The 19,617-nt window shown below is 41.3% G+C and overlaps 2 protein-coding genes across 3 annotated transcripts; one reads left to right on the forward strand and one right to left on the reverse strand.

Moving 5' to 3' along the window:
• The first annotated feature begins 2,040 nt into the window (after positions 1–2,040).
• Positions 2,041–7,862, forward strand: LOC6729121 (elongation of very long chain fatty acids protein 7). Of its 2 annotated transcripts, none has more exons than XM_016177290.3 (4): positions 2,041–2,240; positions 5,934–6,045; positions 6,107–6,297; positions 6,723–7,862. In XM_016177290.3, exons 2-4 carry the CDS (start codon positions 5,988–5,990, stop codon positions 7,440–7,442), a joined length of 969 nt encoding a protein of 322 aa, XP_016035769.1. In that variant the 5' UTR covers positions 2,041–2,240; positions 5,934–5,987; the 3' UTR covers positions 7,443–7,862. The 2 variants fall into 2 exon arrangements, with proteins under 2 accessions (XP_016035769.1, XP_016035768.1); XM_016177289.3 differs by lacking the exon at positions 2,041–2,240 and adding an exon at positions 4,477–5,197.
• A 1,861-nt stretch (positions 7,863–9,723) lies between these two features.
• LOC6729122 (elongation of very long chain fatty acids protein AAEL008004) lies at positions 9,724–13,906 on the reverse strand. Its single transcript, XM_016174923.3, has 4 exons — positions 13,811–13,906; positions 11,565–11,745; positions 10,928–11,493; positions 9,724–10,597 (listed from the first exon to the last, which is right to left on the reverse strand). Exons 2-4 carry the CDS (start codon positions 11,623–11,625, stop codon positions 10,337–10,339), a joined length of 888 nt encoding a protein of 295 aa, XP_016035770.1. The 5' UTR covers positions 11,626–11,745; positions 13,811–13,906; the 3' UTR covers positions 9,724–10,336.
• Positions 13,907–19,617: the final 5,711 nt, after the last annotated feature.

Raw genomic sequence — 19,617 nt, forward strand, 5'->3', positions numbered from 1 at the left:
CAATAATACAAGAATGTCCACTTTTAGCATTTTTAGAAAGAGCATTATGGTGTTATAAAAACCCACAAATGTAGGCAAATAACAATTCTAATAATAAAGAAACTTAATTGGGAAGACAAAATGGTGTTTGGCTAGTGAGGAAATATCACCAGCCATGCAGGCCCAATAAAGATTCACTTGTTTGGCAAGCTCCTAATAGCGCAATTTAACTACGTTTTAATATCGCCCTTAGAATATTTATTGCACATAAAAGTTAGTATGCTTAGTCAAGAGTCATTCATCTTTGTTGAACAAATTCACTTTCAAGCATAAGACTATAGAACTTGCTTTGCTCAGGGGCAGCCCATCAAGATGATACCCTATTGACCAATCCAGGCCAATATCATCCATCAGCTCTCGGCGTTCTGAGCAGATACGTTAGAAACTCGGCCAAGGAGCAGATTTCGCACAGACCCCGACTAGCGGTATTAATCGACTGAATTAATACATTTAGTAGCGCTGAAGTTCAGGGTCATAATCACAAAAGAGAAGCGCCGATAATGCGAGCTGTTTGAATGACGAGCGCGCGATAAAAAATGCAAAACGGCCAACTGCCATGTGCTTCAAATGGAAATGGATATGGAAATGGAAATGCCAAAGACCCGGAAGGGTGGCGACCAACACAGCTGCAGTGCATCCAACTCGGCAAACATTTGCATATTTGACCGGGCACTTAGCACGTGGGTGGGAGTGCATGGGTCACACAAATCACCTGGGAATCTGGGAGACTGGTGAGAGTAAGTGCGTGAAATTGAGCCATTCATGGGACGGATAATTGCTTCCCATCGACCTGGAAATGTGTTAACTGCGCCCGTAAACCCTATTTGCGTAGTTAAGTAAGTGCCAGTTATCGAGTTGGGGCGTGTCATCCCCCAAATTGACATACATAGATATATATACACACTTATAACTATGCTGCCAATTGAGTTCGTCTCAATGACGTGACGGCGATAATAAATCAATTGTCTAGCGGTTTATTTAAAGCCAATTTTGTTGCTGGAAATGGGCACACAGAAAGAAATCGTATTGAAACTTAATAAACATATTATTTTTACAAATTATATCAAATTTTAAAAGGGTCTTATGGAATTAGTTTTACTGATTTTTTAAGCATTCCCTTATAGAGATGCTTTCCTAGATATAACACAGTATCAAAACAAAGTAGAGAGGATGACGTAAAATCTAATTAACCTTAGTTATCACTGAAAGGTCAAAGCACATAATAAAGATATAAACTCCATCGTGCGGTCTAAAAATCGCGACACAATATATATATATACATATATAGAGCATATATACATTTTTTAGAAATTCATTCATTCCAATTCATTCCAAAAACTTTCAGTGGCATAAAATCATCTTTCCATAAAATTGTTAATAATTTATGATGATGAACTAGAGTCTATGTTCTATGTAAGTTCGTTAAGTTCTAAACATATACAGACATAATAGTAATTGAAAAAATCGAAATATATTTCGTTTTCACTGTGTACTTTTTCGCTTCCCTCTTTGCTTTCGTTTTCTTTTTGCCGCTCTTTTTGCGATAGGATCTGCATGTTTTTTTGGGCAACCGGGAAAGGGTTAATAAACTTGTTCAAAATAAACCAAGAAAAAGCATGGCTTATCTGCTGCTGTTAGCAGTTTTGCTTTCTTTTCTCGCCACAGACATTCGTTTTAATGGCTTCAAACTTGACCTTAGCACCAGAAAGCACCAAAAATCAGTAAAGAAACCAAAACTAAATGTTTCTAAAGCAAAAATAAAATTAAAAAACGAAAAAAAAAGAAACCGCCGCGCAACTTAAATTGGCCATTAACGCGACTTCGACTTGCATCGTATCGAACCCGGTCGAGTGACGCAAAAATCAACTAAAAAAAAGGTTAAGTATACGCCGTGCGGGCCGCGCCGCGACTGCGCTGCCAGCGTCGCCAGCGACGGCGGCGTCAAATGTTGGCCGGCCTGCGAAGCGCGTTCATTTTGTTTATTTATACAGCCGAGCGGGTAGAACTCCATATTAGTGTCTTCTTGGCGTTTGCCGCAGTCGAGTCCGAGTCCGAGTCCGAATCCGAGTTTCGAGTCCGTAAACTGAAACTGAATCTTCAGGCTACGGTCGTAGTGCGATTGTGTGTGTGTGTGCGCGCCAGTGCGTGTGTGTGTTAGCCAAGTTCCAAGCAGGGAATCGAGTCAGCCGAAAAACCAACAGGTACGGAAGTGATATGAATTCATTTTTTTGGGGCAACCTGAAGGCGTCATGAAAGTGTTGCATAAATTGGAGAGCACTTCTTGGGCAAAAAAAAAAGTAAAAAAAATGGAGAGCTCGATTGGCAGTGGCTGGTCTAAGCCTGGCTAACTCTGCTGCCACCACCGCCATTGGTCCGTCTGATATTTCTAGTCGACCTTAACCCAATGCATCGTACATAGATTAAATGCTGAAAACTCGCTTGAGGAGCTGCAATTTTGCCAGTCAGCCAAGGCCAAGACTCTGGCTGCAGCATTGAGGCGGCCAAATCTAAACGATTTGAACTTGTAATCGATTGCGATTCAATTTGCAGCTGCACCAGCCAAATGGCCTTCAATAGCTGCCAGCAAATGGCCGCCTGCCACTATGGCCAAACTGAACACTCCCGCTCGCGAAGATGACCACATTTCATGGTTAGGCAAACAGATTGGAAGTCGCTGTTCCCACGAAGAGACCACGGCCCATATCCGTTACAGTTTCTAACGACAACACAGACAGACACAGAGGGTTTCGTTTGGGCCAGGAAAAAATCCAATTAACGCCGCAAATATTTACAGAGTAATTAAAGGTTGTCAGTCGGCCCAAAAAGTCACCAGCCACAAACTGGCTTAAGACGCACAGGAAAAAAGATCTTTAAGCCATCTTTCGGGTTTCTATTCAATTCAATAGGTGCTTAAAGAATATTAATATACTTTATCTTAAAGAAAATTAAACTAGACAGTTTTGTTGACAGTGAAAGTTACTTATCTCTCATATATGCCTCAAAAAGCCACTAGCTAAGGAATTTGCTAAACTTAGGTTTAATCGCAATTTTAAAGTATTTTCTTACCGTGTGGGTTATAGTTATGGATGTATCTATGTGGCGTTTCTGCGGTTTGCCAACTGCTGGCTGACTCGGCGCGTTTTTGTGCCTCCTCTGTAAATGCCTCGGCTGGCAAAAAAAATTAATTTACAGCGCTAAGCAAGCATGAAACCATAAAACATGTGCACTTGACACAGGCAAAACTAAATGATTAACCTGTTGCACTCTGGAGCCACGTCGGGAAAACAACAATGTGGAAAAAATTAAACAATTTTCAGGGTGCTCGACCCGTTTACATACCCTCTACTCAGAACTCACGACACTATGGATCCATTCGATTGCATCGCAACACCTACCACATTTCCAAACTTCAATGGGCTAATGTATTCGGGAATTTCACATGGCTAATTGTTGTCATTCGGCGAACACTCAAGTGCGTGTGAAAATCGTGCTGTCTGTAATCTATAGAAAAACATCCGCCCCGTTGGACTGCAATTTACACAGCATATATGTAGCTCAAAATGATATGAGAAGTTCTGCAACAGAAAGAAAAATAAACTAAGTTGGCTTAAAAATATTTAGCTTCGTTTCTACAAAAAACCAAGACTAGTCTACTATCATAAATTGCAAATACTTGGGATTTTCCAAACACAAATCATATTTTTTTCTGGTGTACACACGTGGCGACATAACTCACGAAATACCTGTGCTTCTAGGCGCAAACTTGCAAAAAAAGAAACATGCAAAACTTGCAGATTTCAACCGGTGGCACATTAACAACGTTTAAATCGCAGCCGCAGATACAGATACAGATACATATAGACTTATGCGCAGATGAAAGACTAATGCCCCATCGGCCTTCATTAGATTTCGAATTAGTGGCGAATTAAGTTGTTTTTACCCGAACCTTTTATTTTTAGAGGCAAATTCGTAAAAATTAACGCTTTATTCGGTGCTTTTCCGCAACGTAACAGACGTATGGATATTTAGATACTTTTCGCATTAGTCACAACATTTAAAATTATGGCAAAGCCGTGTTCGAGTGCTGGGTAAACCCAGTTCCCAGTTCTCAGTCCTCAGTTCCGAGTGCCAAGTGTCCAAGTATCGAGTGTTCTGATACTGCTGACAAGGCATCAGCTCTTAAAGGGTACAAAAATTGGCAAAAGCGAAAATCAATTATGCATACAATACACATAATTTTAATGCGTGCGCGGCAGAATGTGGTTGCTGGCTGCTTCTGCGTTTATTTTTAATTTATTTAAGGCGGAAGACCTGCTCACCTCACAGAATCAGTACTGTTGTAGTGGCTATAGATGTGGCCTTTGGTTATCCGAAAGTGTGGCACCAGAAGGTGCTGGGGTTTCCCAAAAAAGGGGGAGCTGCCATCCAAAAGGGGCGTAGCAAAAGGGGGGATCAACGTCAGCAGCTGCGAAGGCAGCCAGCGGAACACTCGCCTGACTTTCAATTGGCGTCACATTTTTGGTCGACTACGATCATGATGATGATGATGATGATGTAGTTGATGCGGCAGCCAGCTCACTTTTCCTGTCTCCAGTGTCAGTCTATATGGTTGCCAAGTGTCTTGCATACGAATGGGTCTGGGAATGGCAACACCTATATCTATATATCTATATAGCTTTATGGCTATATGGCTAAGGGAAGGCGAAGTCGATTGCGAACGACTTAACCCTGACAGAGACCTAGTCTCAGTCGCTGTCGATCGGCGGTAGTCAAAACATATCAATCATACGCCGAGTGTGTCCAATTAGCGACTGTGGCAGGTGTTTGCTCTGTTCTTCGGCCCGGCCAGGCCAGACTCTCCAAATCAAATTACACGCCATGTGATCATCCATGAAGAGTGCTGCTGCAATCAGAATGGAACAAAACTCCAGTCATCCCAGAATCATTATAGAGCAGGCCGTGCCTTTAAATTTAAAGTACAAGCATATAAATTCGTTCGAGTTTGACAACTAGTTTTATACGGTTCCGATTTGTGACATTCCCAACTGGACATCTTTTAGCATACCAGCTAATTATACAAACCAATCTATATACATTTAGCCACATATCTATAGTTCGAGAATCTTCGCCAGAACGAGTTCCGGTTGGAGTTGGCTAGGTCAGTGGTTAATGAGGAGAACACCTCGAAAAGTTTACATAAGAAACGAGTTCTGGCTGCCGTGTAATTGAATACATTTGATGGGTCATTTTCGATCAAACTCTTTTCCGTGTGCAATTTAAATAACAATGTGAAGCAAGAACACGAGCCCCAGTGGCCAGAACATAAACTCCGAGTGCCGTGCCGATTTTATCTGAACAGAAAAGCTGAAAAAGACAATCGCAGATGTTCAGGGAGATGCCAAGATGAATGCCAAAGTTAGTATTAACTTTAGTGCCAAGGCGAGAAATTCAAATGAAGCCTTGAGTCCGGATTTTTTCAGGTTTCCAAGCCACTGACTTGCGGTCTTGGCTTCGGCCAAGAATCTTAGATCTTCAAGACATTCTCGTTCGATTCTATTGAATCGAGAGATTCACATATGTCTAGTTATATCGCTGAGCTGCACCAGCATTATCTTTGCTGTCGTCATTCATCATTCGATTGGGGATAACTCAATAAGCGATTTCTTCGCGCCTTTCATTAATAAATCTTTGGCGTGCCTCGCCACGAATTCCAATGCAAATCACGATCCTCGGCGAGCCGAGCAGAAACAAACGTGCTGAGCCTCTCCAAGCGATCGCGATTTAGAATACCTATTTTCATTCAATATTTCGGCAACGCGGCGCACGGACGTCGGGCTCTGAATTCTCGATTTTTGGGCGAAAATTTCTAAAGCTCGCAAGCCTCTTTCTTTCAGTTGCCAATTGCCAGTTGCCAGTTGCAGAAACAGTAACGAAAACAGAAAGCCAACATGACGAACTACATAAAGATTGTCGAGGAGCGAATCTCCGGCCTCTCCAAAGGAGTGGGTAAGTTGAATCGAACTAGAGATACATATCAACTGATACTAATGATTCGAATACTATTCAGATGAGACGGTGGACAGCTGGTTCCTGATGAGCTCACCTATGCCCGTGGTGGCCGTGGTCCTCGTCTATTTGGCGTTCGTTCTGAAGATCGGACCCGAGTACATGAAGAACCGCAAGCCCATGGACCTCAAGCGCATCATGGTGTTCTATAATGCCTTTCAGGTCTTGTACTCCATTTGGATGTGCCGCACGGTGAGTCCATAAAACGGGGCGTCATAATTATTCAGCCTGTTTCGCGATCTCGATTTATGTATTATTCATTTTTAATAAGAAAAGCAGCGCCAAGTGCTTGTCGAACATACAAAGTTGCGGGCTACGTTATATTGTCATTAAAATGTTAAACTAAGCCAATTTAATACATTGTGTGTGCGAAGAATTCGTTTAACACTATTTTCGTGAATTTTTATTCAACAATTGTTGGACTATTGAATTGCGAATTGCGAATCGACGTCGCGCTTTAATGAATGAACAAAGGAAGTGCACGTGAATAAGAAATTTAAATAAAATAGTGGTTTTAAGCAGCAAATTAAAAATAGAAAAATGTTGAATTTAGCTTTTGTTGATGGCTATCTAAATAGGTATTCATATTGATTTATTTCCCTTTTCTTTTTTTGCAGTCCATCCAAGAGAGCAATGTGATGTCGTCAATCTTCTCGAAGAAATGCGAGATCAACCGCACCAGGGAGCAGAATCTGACCCTCTACTCCGGCGCCTGGTTCTACTTCTTCTCGAAGATCATCGATCTGCTGGACACGACGTTCTTTGTGCTGCGCAAGAAGGACAACCAGGTGTCCTTCCTCCACGTGTACCACCACACCATCACGGTGCTCTTCTCCTGGGGCTACCTGAAGTACGCTCCCGGCGAGCAGGGCGTGATCATTGGCATCCTCAACTCGGGCGTGCACATCATCATGTACTTCTACTACATGGTGGCCGCGATGGGACCCCAGTACCAGAAGTACCTGTGGTGGAAGAAGTACATGACCAGCATCCAGCTGATCCAGTTCGTCCTCATCCTCGGCTACATGCTGACCGTGGGCGCCAAGGGCTGCAACATGCCCAAGACACTGACCTTCTTTTTCGTGGGCAACACGGTCATCTTCCTTTACCTGTTCGGCAACTTCTACCGCAAGACCTACAAGAAGGCCAAGTCCGTGGACGGAGGCAGTCGCACCACCGGCAGCAGCTTGGCCCAATCCGCTCTGCGTGCCGCCGGCGGAATGGGTTGCATGCCGCAGACCATGAACGCCGGAAAGCATCTGCTCCAGAATGGCCAGGCCGGCAAGGCGTACCTCGATCTGAACAACAACAGCGTGAAGCCCATGAAGCTGGAATGATCGGCGATGCCGAATGGTGTCGATGGGTTTTCAGTTAGCAATTACGTTTTTAGAGCGGGGCTTAGTTCGTAACTCTTACCTTTACCATTACCATTACCTTTTACCTTTACCTTTACCAACTATCAGTAGTCTGTAGTCTGCGGAGAATAACTTGTATAATGTTTATATGCCGGGCAGGCGGATGATGATTCAAATCCAAAAAGTAGCTAGGACCCTAAGTGCGTGAATGTGGCCATGTTTGTGTGACTGAGTACGTGTTAATGTTTTTCTAGCTGAGCGTGTGTGAGAGCTAGTGTGATAGAGCTTATTAATGAAATGCAGCCGTAAATCGTTTCGCGAAACAATACAAATTCAATAAAACTTTAATTTTGTATATTTAATAAAACCAAAAAAGTCGGTGTCTGTTCTTTGCCGGTGAAATTCGGGTTCAGGTTTGGGTTTTGGGGGTTTTTGGTATTCTATTTCTGCGCGAAGCTCTTGGGTTAGGTAATCAAACCGGATCCCATTGGATCCTATTATTTATGACAACGGCATGGCCACGCGCTCCATCCACACGCAAAAAAAAAATTATGCAGATCTGCAAGCCATCTGCTATTCTTCGACCATTAAACGTGATTAATATCTGTCGATTAACTGAAGAGATACTACCACTTTTTGTGACAACTGTCTAATCAGAGAACAGATTACATTATAGAAACATCAAGAGATCATAAAACAAACGCATATATTTTTGCAGCCCTAGAAAACGATTATTTTTATGAGTGTAGAACCTAGTACGCGTGCTGCGATGATTATGCAACATTGTGTGTGCCCCGTCCAGTTTGTTGGCCAGGCTTAGACACCCTGGCGACGATTGGAGAATGTCTTTGCCAAATTAGAATTTCTAATCAATTTTTTCTCCACTCGCCTTGACTCACACACATGCCTCCAGCATCACATGAAGCACCTTTATTTATGCAGATTTCGAGTATAAAACTCTTGTTGTTTTGCACACATTCGAGTCAAAGTTCAAGGGCCTGGAAAAGAGTTTGATTTGTATCTATGGGTAGGCGTGTTATTTTAAATGAGCCTCGTTTTTGCGACATTTGCATAGGTCAAACTTCAAAACTAAAAACGGCCTGAAAGTATGCCTTGAATTGTGATTATGGAAATTTTTCCAGTTCCATGGTAAAAATATATATAACGCCGGAGATCTTCATCTTGAATCGAGAGACTGATAGAATCTATGCTGATCAGACCATAAAACTGGAATAATATTGGCATAAGCTTAGCTCCGGTTGGGGCCAGATGAAAACCGAATTTTGGCTGAGAGCTGCGCTTTGTTTTCTCATGTTTGTGGTCAAGATCAAGGCCAAGTGTCCAAACCGGCTTTATTGAATACTGTATCCGCACATCGGATGGCCGCAACCCCACTCGAAGATGCGTTTTCACTTCCGCTTCAGTTGCGTTCCGTTTTGACTGATTGATCAATAAAAGGTTGTGGAATTTATCAAAATCTTATCTCCGCCGCCGTTCAAGGTGCCTGCGAAATGAGCTCTAATGAGTGGCCAAGTGGTCGTCTTTCCAGAGTCTCGTAAAAATTCATGAACCGATCGTGTCCAGATCATCACCCCATAGACCAGTTGTACTAGCCACGCCCATTCAAATTTAAATCATCTTGGCTTCCGCTGCTGAATGAATAGGTTCTTGGTTATATATCAGCTGACCAATCGATTTGAGTTGGTTCCTTGAGCTAAGTTTCCTCTAGTGATTTATCTGAGGCTTACTGAGATCATGAATGGCTAGATTGGGATGCAAATGGGTGCGACTGCTCTTTGGGAGATACCCCAATGTTGTCGAAAAGACAAATACCATTAAAGTGGTTTGAAACCATAAATACAAGTTGAATGAACACACAAATGATTACAGGAAATGCTTGAATATGCAATGCTTTCAAGGCCAAATGTATTAATTTATTATTTCTTTAAATGAAAAGAAATTCAGTTAAAAGTAAAATATATATTTGCTTCAAATGAAAATCCTTTTGATGCATATTTAATTCGGATCAAGATCAAGATCATTTAAACCATTAATAGCTAGTATACAAAACAAAACATAATCCTGATGAATTAAGCTGTTTTTGAATGTATTTTTTGACAAGTATACATAGGAACCGATATATATGTACAATGCCCATAAAACCCAATTCAGATCTTTTATAGTAAATGGACTGTGGTGATTTTAGAACAACAAGTTCTCACTTCCGCCCATTTCGCGTTCATAAGAAAAAGAATAAGGCTCATTGTTTTTTACAATATTTTTGTAGAAAAAATTCTAGATTTATTTGTAAATTGTGTTTGTATTTATGGTTTCGTTATTAGCTAGTTTTTCACTTGTTTAATGCCTACTTTACATACCACACGTATATAAAATCTAAAGAAAACACATTCGCATGCGTACCTACACTTATTTACACAACTAACGCTTCTTCTGCCTGTTTACTTAGCTTAGTTCAGTTTCAGTTTTGGCCGAAAGACATACGACTTCTTTCATTTGGGTCCGCCAGAAACGATGGCGAACTTCAAACGGAGCGAGCGATGATGACGATGGCGGCAAAAAGCAATTTCAACTGTTTGAACATTTACATTTACATTTACATAATATGTGTATCTGTGTCTCGAAAACCTCATTTGCTCAAATATCTATTCGTCTCGTTTCTGATTTTCTTTTTTTGCGTGCTTCACGTCTTTTTGGCGGCGGATTACTTAAGAAATTAGTCAACAAGGTTGCACATAGAACATGGGTGGCTCTCAGTGGGTGTTTCTACCCGCCCTTTTGTACGAGTATTGAAGGGGTTTGTGTGTTGTGGGTGGTGTGTGTGGGTGGGTGGCGGTGGGTGTTGGTGCTCCTCCCTCTTACAAGGCCTTCTGCTTCTCCTGCTGCAGCCCAATGGCCTTGTTGAGGTCCTTGGCACATCCATCATTGTTGTTATCCGCCGACAGAGCCTTCTCCTTGGCAGCAGCCTGCTTCTTCTTGTAGGACTTCTGATAGAAGTCGTTGAACAGGAAGTAGAAGAACACCGCGTTGGGCAGGGTGAAGCATACCGACCACCTGGGATACCCACAATCCGTGTACAGCAGCTGGGTCTGGTGGATGAAGGCGCAGCAGAACTGGATCTGTAAGGATAATGGTAAAATCAGGAGACCATTAAGAGCTATCGATATGGAAGAATGAGGTGCTATCTATATCTGAATCTATCTATTTTTTAGTTATACGTTAAGACTGGAAAGTCTTGTAGATCTCTAGAATCTGACAACAAAATGAAACTATATATCACTTTTAAGTACAGCCCTAAAATCAAAGAATACATTTGAATATTTTCCACTTAAGTGCTTTCCTATTTGGTTCTAAGATTAAGTCATTAGCAAAGCAAGTAATAAACCTCTTCTAACCCCTTAAATTGAAATACTACAGATATCTACGGATAGCGTATAAAGCGCTCTTACCATCTGCAGGTTGGTGATGTACTTCTTCCACCACAGGTACTTCTGCATCTGGGGTCCGAAAGCGGAGAGGAAGTAGTAGGAGTACATGATGATGTGCACAAAGGAGTTGATCCAGCCGATGAAGGTGCCGTGTCCGCCGGGATAGTACTTGCTGGTGCCCCAGCTGATCATGGGCATCACGGTGTGATGGTAGACGTGCAGGAAGGTCACTTGCCGGTCGTTCTTGCGCAGCACAAAGAAGATGGTGTCCAGCAGCTCGGTGATCTTGGCCAGATAGTAGACATAGACGACGCGCGCCTCACGATACGCCTTGGGTGTGCGGGACCAATCCACTGGCTGGCACCGCCAGCTGTAGTACTGCCAGATGACCACGCCCTCGTAGACCATCCAAACACTGAGGGCCACCTGGAAGAAGTTGTAGACGAGCAGGGTGCGTTCCAGCTTGAAGGGCTTGCGATCCTTCATGAACTTGGGTCCCCAGGACAGCACGAAGAAGAGATAGAAGGCCAGGATGCCCAGCAGGGGCAGTGGCGACTTGATCAGGAACCAGTTATTGGTGCGGGGATCTGCAAGGGAATGCCAGGGATTTCATCAGTATCTATATGCGGCACAGGTATTTCCCCCGCCAACAACTCACCTGCCAGATCGGTGAACAGAAAGTTCCAATAGTCCACCTGCGTTGCGTTGACGGCTGCCATTTTTAAATGCTCCTCTTTGGACTCTTGCTCCCACAAATACGATTATATAGCGACGATCGTTTCGATGTGAAATTCAAAAATCTGCTTAGCCTGCGTCGCAACGAACGAGTTTTGCGAAATCTAAATGGAATGGGGAAGATCGGAAGGGAGTCTGGATGAGCGAAAGATCTTTTCGAGTTTTCGTAGTTAAGTTATGTTAATGCGATTCTCGAGCAACTAATGCCAAAGCTATAGCTTCAGCTTTTGCCATTGCTATTGCTGTTGCCGAGCCCAGAAATCTAAATAAAATTAAAATAATAATCAAACGAAGGCGAAGGAGAATAGCAAATAGCAAATAGCAAATGTGTGACGGTGACGGTGAAATGCCGTGAAATTATCATGTAACAGTAACAGTAAATTATATTCATTATTATGAATTAAACAACCGCAGCGCACAACAGCCCGCAACAAATTGGTGGCCACCTCAAAACTTCAACTCCATATGGTTGCCTCACGACCCGAGACCCAAGTAAATTGGGCAGTGCCGCAGTGCCTCACGTGTGGAACGCATAAAACCCACTCGCACACCCAGCTAAATTATATTTGTGTTGTGCAGTTTGTTTGGATTTGAGCTGGGGCTTGCCACTCTTACGGATCTCGGGGATCTTCTACAGAAGTCGTTTAGTCCAAAGTGGGACAGAGTGAAGTGGTACTCCCGGTGATTAATCATCGCCAAGAACTTGCGCCTCCAAGGGGGCATTTGAGAATCATCGAGCTATCAAGCACCCATGCTAAATTCCAAGCATTCACGTTCGTTGACTTGAAGTCGTCGCACACTTGAACTTGGCTAAGGCCGATTAAGACCACAAAATAATCGAATAGCATTATGATTTCTTGCGTCGTTTTCGAGGCTATTCTGATCGGCTTCTTGGTCTGCGAAGTGAGAAACAAATTGAAATAATAAACGACTGGGTAGATATTTTGAAGGGCAACTTGGCCAACACTCCAGTCGGCGGCTATCAGCCATCAACAGGTTTGGCTTCAGCTTTCCGGTCATTTCCTGCACTTCAGGTGTTATGGCTCCGTTTGAATATTACCTGCAACAGTTAGCGCAGAATGGGGCCAGAAAATATTGAGGGGGGAGGGGCGGCAAATGGCAGTCATAAGCCAAAAGGTGCTAAACACTTTTGTTGGCCGCACAAAATACTGGCCAGATACTAGCCAAGAAAATCCAGTTTATCAATTTACAGTTGGCATTACGACCTTGCCATGCGTTTCTTGCTCTGTTTTTTTGTGTTCGGGAATGGGTGGGAATTATGATCTAAGCCATAAGATGTCGCATCATTTGGACGCCGTCGTGTCTGGCTGATCATCGCCAGCCAATTTGAAGGCATTTCCACTTGGTTAGTCATTTGGTAAATGTCCGGAGATGTGGGAAACCTTGGAAGCGCCTAGAGCGAGCAAATAGAAAATTGTGTCACCTATTGCCCAATTTGGACGACGGCGGTTTTGTTGTGCCAAAATCAAATATGTGTCGCATAGGTTTAATGACCTTGACAGGTGAAGATCCCTAAGCTCCTTATATGGCACTTGTTCTATGTAAAAGAAAAAAAGTTTGCTGATCTAAACTAGATATTAGAAATGGAAGTGAAAGATACAAAATATGAAGTATCATCTACTTGTGCTTCTAAGCAAATTTTAGAAAAATGTAAACACAAGCGAATCCTTGCTCATCTTTACTAGCTTTTAAAGAGTTGAAATACTTTGTTTATATTTAAGGATATGTACCTTAACTATTGAAATGCACAAACTTTATAAACCTTCCTTGTCAGCTGATCTGACGCTTGAATAGCTATGGAACTTCACTTTTAGAGACTTCTACAAGCGGATCAATACAGTCTGAGCCACGAATTCTATAACTCCTCGCCTCCAACGATTGATCTGATTGATCACTCAGATATATCTACACACACACTGGCACACACAGATGAAGCGGTTTTGTTGGGCACCTGTTGCAATCTCTTCGATTGCCGTGCACTTAATTTTGAGCGACGACAACTTAATGTTAGCACCGTGACAACTGTTTTTTAGTCTTGTTCCATCTTTAGTCTTGCTCAAATGAGGCTGATATGAGGCACTATGTGGTGTGGTGTGGTGTGGTATAGTATAGTTTAGTATGGTATATTATAGTGTAGTGGGGAGATACCTTTGCTGGCATCCGCTACCCACGAGACTTGTACGCGCACTGAACTGCTCCGCCGAGTTGTACGGCGCTATGTATAAAAATTTCGACTAAAGGTTCGATTTGGCACTGCTGTTTCTTCGTCTCTGCCTTCCGATTTGTTTTTGTATCTGTATCTGTATCTGTTTCTGTATCTGTTTTCAGTTCATCTTCAGTTCGGCGTTTAGATTCAGCTTTAGTTTTTGTTTAGCCGAACTTTTGTCTCGGCTATTTGGCATCTTGCTCATCCTCATCTTTGACTTTAGCTATAGCTTTAAGATGTTCTTTTGTGCCTCGTGGATCCCCAACGCTATATGCTATATGCTACATACGCAAATGTATCGAATGATCGTATGGTCTCGTTTTTCTACGATAATTGCGATGACAATGTTGTTGTGTGTGTGTGTGCGTGTTGCCGGCTTTTTGTTGCTGCTGTTGGCCAAAATCGCCTGGCTTTTAATTCGTTTTGTATTTGGCTGTGCAGCCTTTTGTACAATTAAAAGAATCATAAAATATTCTTGAATAGTTGTCACTTTTGATCGATTTGGTCAAAGCGATTGCGGTAGAACTTAGAGGATAGCGAATTTATGGCATTGGGCGTGCTTCCAGAAAATTTGAATAACAAGACATAACAAACAGAAAATTCATTTAAACACTGGCAAAGTAAAATGTTTTCGAAGATATTTTAGAAATCACAGCCAATCGCAGCGTTGATCTCAGATTAGTTTGCTAATAACAAACAGAAACTAACATTCTATATACGTACCCTAATGATACTTTCATTTTCTCTCAATTAATAGCTTTTGAAACACCATTCAGTCATTATAGAGTATTCTCTGAGTTATTTATCCATTCCCTTAGGCTCTTTCATCATTAGCCAGAATATGAAAACAAACCCTAGAAATAGTCTCGAATCGCCTCAGAATGAATGTTCATTCTATTTTGTTTTCGGTTTCTGGTAATTCTCCCTTTTTTTTATATCTTCATCCAAATTCGCTTTCGGAACCTTGACCCACTTGAAATACTTATTCACGCTTTATCTCCATTATGAACTTTAGAACCTAACCCAACTGAACTGAACTGAAACTGCGTAGGTGGTTTATAATTTCGTTGACCTTTTTTTTTGGCGAATCAGCGAAATTCCTTAGACTGTTTTACAAGCAATTTGAGAACTGTTTAAAACAAGCCTAAAACATTGCTATTATCGGCATAAAGCGGAAAGATTTACAGCCAGAAGTATTTGTAAAGTTAATTCAAGGAAACGGCGCATTTACCTGGCAATTTACATACAAATTCTTGGGGCCCAGGGCTCGGATTCAGATTCGGATTCGGATTCTAACGACCCACAATGATCGCAGCGCATCGATTAAGGCCCACTTCCGGGTCAAGTTAATGAAACCAAACTGATAGCAACTATTTTGGCCAAGACTTCGAACTTCGATGTCTGAAAAAAAAAAACGAAAACGAAAACGGAGGCTGAGGCTGGGGTCACCGAAATGTTAACTGTGTCACCGGCGAATTGAACTTGAACTTGCCGATTAGCTTATGCCAACCAGTTCGAGTACGAGTTCGAATCCGAGTGGACTGCATAAGATGTGGGTGAATGTCGACCGGGCGTATGGGTGATCGGGTGAATCCCTTCGTTGGCCAGGAATCAATCATACGCCGTGTGCGCCGCAGCCAGCGACAAATTCTTCCGGTGTTTCGGATTTCATTTGCATGCGTCTTTTGTTTGGCCACCAGCCATCAAGCAGATCATAATCGTATGCAAAAGACGTTAGTTTATTATCGCCGTCGCTGCAGACGATTCATGCGATCGAGTTCGAATATATCGTATATATGTATATGTATCTGAGGGGTTACTGCCAGTTATGCAAATATCTTCCGCAAACATTTACATTTGGCCAACAGCCAAACTGGCGAACAAACCGTTAAACAATTATTATTGAATTTGTTTGTATATTCGCGGCAAATTGCGTAGACAAAATTGAGTCGCAAGGGTAACAATCAAATGTGCAAAATGTCTTTGGCTTGTAGAATTCTTAATTGGCGATGGGACAAAACATTATAAAGTAATTATGATATGTGGTGATTTTTCTGCTTCCAAGGGCGTCAAACAGTTTCATTATTGATTTCCGATGATAAACAAATTCAGCAAAGTTACTGCAATAAAACTAACTTTATTTTCCTGCCTACAGCAGCTTTTTGTCGTAAGATTGTTAACAGCAATTGCAAATGAGGCTCTTAAATGTTTAATTGGCCGCATTAAAGTTTTTTGCGGTCCACCGACTTTAATTTCCGAGCTTGGCTTTTTCACACGCTGCTGGCGCCATCTGGTGTTCAAGTTTGCAAATCCAATCTTGAAAAGCTTAACATTTTCGAAGAGTTGCCAGCATGGCTAAAAAATATTGGTTCAAATCCACAAAAGTTAAGACTAAAACTTGGCTAAAAACTTTTCTTTGAATTTAATTTTTATACAAATATTATATGAAGCTATAGGCTATAAAGAAAAAAAACCATGACAAATTTTAGAACAGAATATAATAATTATTACCAACATTTTTAATTGTTCTTAATGATCATAATACCATTATTAAATGTGGCTATAGGCTATAACCGATGATGAATTGATTTCTCAGGGATTCCCACAAAAATCACACGACAGACAAAAGAAATAGTAGATAAATAGCATATCTTGAATAATTTAAAAATCATGAATGTCAAATATAAAAGTTTACTTTATGCATTTTTTAAAAACTATAAACAAAATGTTGTCAATTTTTTTGCTTGCAATGCAACCGAAGAACGTTCTTAACTTATCTTACAAGTATATCTTATCTTATTATCTTATTATTTTTAAATTTTAAGAAATGTATCTCATATAAAATAAATGTTTATATTCCACCTCTATTTAAACTAGAACCGTATTTTTCAAGTGACTTTTTAAGTAGAAGTCAACGGCATTTCCTATATTATCCGTATATATAACAAAAGTTAATTACAAGCGTAACTAAAGTTCTAACGGCAAATCAATTTCCCTGTTTACCTCGAAATAGGCCTATGATTAGAAGACAACCCCCCTAGAAAGAACAATGGGTAAATGATCAGCTCCAATTAGCCGATTACATGACAGGTGGCAACTGATCGGGATGCGATTGTAACCGGGTCGTTGCTCTATGGCCATAAAACTCATCCAAAGTGGCTCGTTACCGAGTCAATTGCGCAAATCGAACTCGTTTCCGCAGCGCGGAAATGCCGTAGCACCAATATACAATATTCCAATCTATATATCTATTGGGCCTCTTGCGAACTCTCGTTCTCGAATCGAAAAGATCTCCAATCAATCGAATTTTTGGAGTCGTAGCTGGGCAACAACTACCAACTAGCAACTACCGATGGCTTGCCCTTGGGCGAAACTCGTTTGGAGCGATAAATTCATATAAATCGAGAGAAAAACAAAAAGATTAATATGTGCGGAGAAAAAGAAATCGCACTTCCGTTTCCTGATCGATCCGCTGATGACTGAGAGGCAGAAAATGCCTAAGAAGCTTAATAGATTCGATCGCGCAGAGCGGTTTTCATTTAAATGCTTAATTATAAATTCTAGTCTTGATATATTTCTTCTTCTTGTTTTTTTTTTTGCCAGCTTTCGAAACGTAACTGAGGCAATTTGCCGTCTTTGGGTATTTGTTTTTATTTTTATTTTTTCTGATTTTGCGCTCAACAACTGTGTCAAGTTCAAAGTGAACTTTTAATTGCTAATTGAGTGACGAGGGATCTATTCTTGGCTTAACCCGCTCTTGATTATATTCAAAGTTATGTATCGCACGGATTTCAAGTTCAAGTCAGCGACATGTGCGTTGCCAAGAACTTAGCCACTTTATCACTGGCCGGCCGTCTTGGCTCATAAACCAGAAAATAAAATACCAGCCACTCGGTTGGGTTTATGTATTTTTGGCTTTGGTTATTTCGGGAGCATCTTCTTCATTGACTGGCCATTTGCTTGGCTGTAACTGAGCACACGTTTGGCCAATTGATTAGCAGCCATAGCGGCACTCGACCTCTAATCTTGGTTGGCCATGTTCACAGGTTGATCGAGGGGGGTTTTTCTGGTTCTAAATCTTATGTAAGCTAAGCCATATACTTAACAAAGATTAAAGTTATGTATACACATATCTATACATATATATACACACTTCAATTTATGATAATTATGAGAATTTAAGATACAATAAAATTTTGTTGAATCATCAAAACAGCTTCACTCATTCTTTGAGTACACCTTCTTTGATAAATAAATCTTTCATCTGAAAAGGTTAATCTTCGGTAAATCCCCATTTAAATATTTTCTTTCTACGCACCTGTTCATTTTTATTACTAATCGTGACCATCGAACGTGCCATCTATCTTCTCGGCTCCACCAATTCCCTTTGGCAATTGGCCAACTGAATCTGAGCCGGCGTCTTCTGGGTTTACCCATTCAATTAGGGCCAAAAGTGGTGTGTGCTCGGCAAAAGTCTTAGCCGCGCAAATGCAGGCCGTGTATATTGAGCTTGAAATTCCGAATGCGCAAAACATCTGCACATGTGATATAAATATGTTTAAATTAAAGACTTGCCTCTTTTTCTTTTTGGGGCCGTCTCAAGGGCATGCTCGCTTTTTTTTCTGCACCAAATTGCAACGCAATTAAGACTAAGTACTATATATGGCCAGATCTGCAGATAAACCCGCGCAGACGAAAAGTTGACATGAAGCATTTAGCAATCGAATGGCAGCAATTGCGCAACTCGAAAGACTCCGTTCGAAAAATTGTTGTGACTTTAATGAACAAAACTGGCTAAGCGTCTGTGAGCGATTAATTGGTAATTGCTGTTTACAGCCCCGATAATCAGGGGGGTCTGACCCACGGCCCGCCTTTCGAAAATGATTCCGTTATCAATTAAGAAACGCCGGCGGTCAAGAGTCAATAGGCGAACTTCAGCTACGATCGTTCTAAAATGCTTCAAAATACTCCCTTTGTGCGACGTGTTAGCACCCACACCTTTTCCAATCCAGTGCTAATTAATTTATGATCGTTAATTATTTGCTACATGCACCAGCTAATAAAATTTTCTGCTTGCTCATTCTGCGGCTTTTGTTGTTCGACTGGAATGTGCTCGGTAATAAATCGGCTAAACGATAAAGCAAATATTATAGGACTATATATGTTGCTTAATAATTTAGGAAATATATAGCAACTTGCGCAATAAATGTTAGAACTTCAAGTATGCTCAGCTTTATCATAGATCATAATTGTAAGCTGCCGCTGAAATAATGATAAAGCCGCAATTTAAATAATTAGTTTATTAACATGTGACAACTTTCCGTCTGAAATATCGAAATTTTGTCAACACCAGGGCCATTAATCAGGCGTATAATAAGCGACAAACATTTAGCATTTGCCATTATGATGAACACATTGAAAACATATTGATTATGATGGAGTCAAAGCTGTTTCGCCAATGGCAAAAAGATGAGATATCGAAAATTGATGGAACGGAAATTCGCAAAAAAGCCGCACAAAATCACAACAAAACTGGAGCTATCAAAGCATACATTTATCATCGAAATCTTGGTCCGCTTGGCTGGCGGCGTTGCCTTCTTTGACTCTTCAGACTTCTTTGACTTCTTTAACTTCCGATTAACCTAGACCTAGGCCGTGAGACACCGCGGGGCTGTGTTGCCAAGCTCATCATCATGATCCACGTTTAGGAGCCGCAGAGTCGAGCGTGGCCAATCCGCATTCAACCGTT

The sequence above is a fragment of the Drosophila simulans genome, chromosome 3R (assembly GCF_016746395.2).
Source record: "Drosophila simulans strain w501 chromosome 3R, Prin_Dsim_3.1, whole genome shotgun sequence".
NCBI lineage: Eukaryota > Metazoa > Arthropoda > Insecta > Diptera > Drosophilidae > Drosophila > Drosophila simulans.

Excerpts from the sequence above, each read along its gene's own strand:
- LOC6729121 (XM_016177290.3), top strand. The coding sequence starts at position 5,988 with ATGACGAACTACATAAAGATTGTCGAGGAGCGAATCTCCGGCCTCTCC. Across the intron at positions 6,046-6,106 it reads CGGCCTCTCCAAAGGAGTGG|ATGAGACGGTGGACAGCTGG; the intron begins GTAAGTTGAATC and ends AATACTATTCAG. Across the intron at positions 6,298-6,722 it reads CCATTTGGATGTGCCGCACG|TCCATCCAAGAGAGCAATGT; the intron begins GTGAGTCCATAA and ends CTTTTTTTGCAG.
- LOC6729122 (XM_016174923.3), bottom strand. The coding sequence starts at position 11,625 with ATGGCAGCCGTCAACGCAACGCAGGTGGACTATTGGAACTTTCTGTTC. Across the intron at positions 11,494-11,564 it reads TCTGTTCACCGATCTGGCAG|ATCCCCGCACCAATAACTGG; the intron begins GTGAGTTGTTGG and ends ATTCCCTTGCAG. Across the intron at positions 10,598-10,927 it reads ACATCACCAACCTGCAGATG|ATCCAGTTCTGCTGCGCCTT; the intron begins GTAAGAGCGCTT and ends TTATCCTTACAG.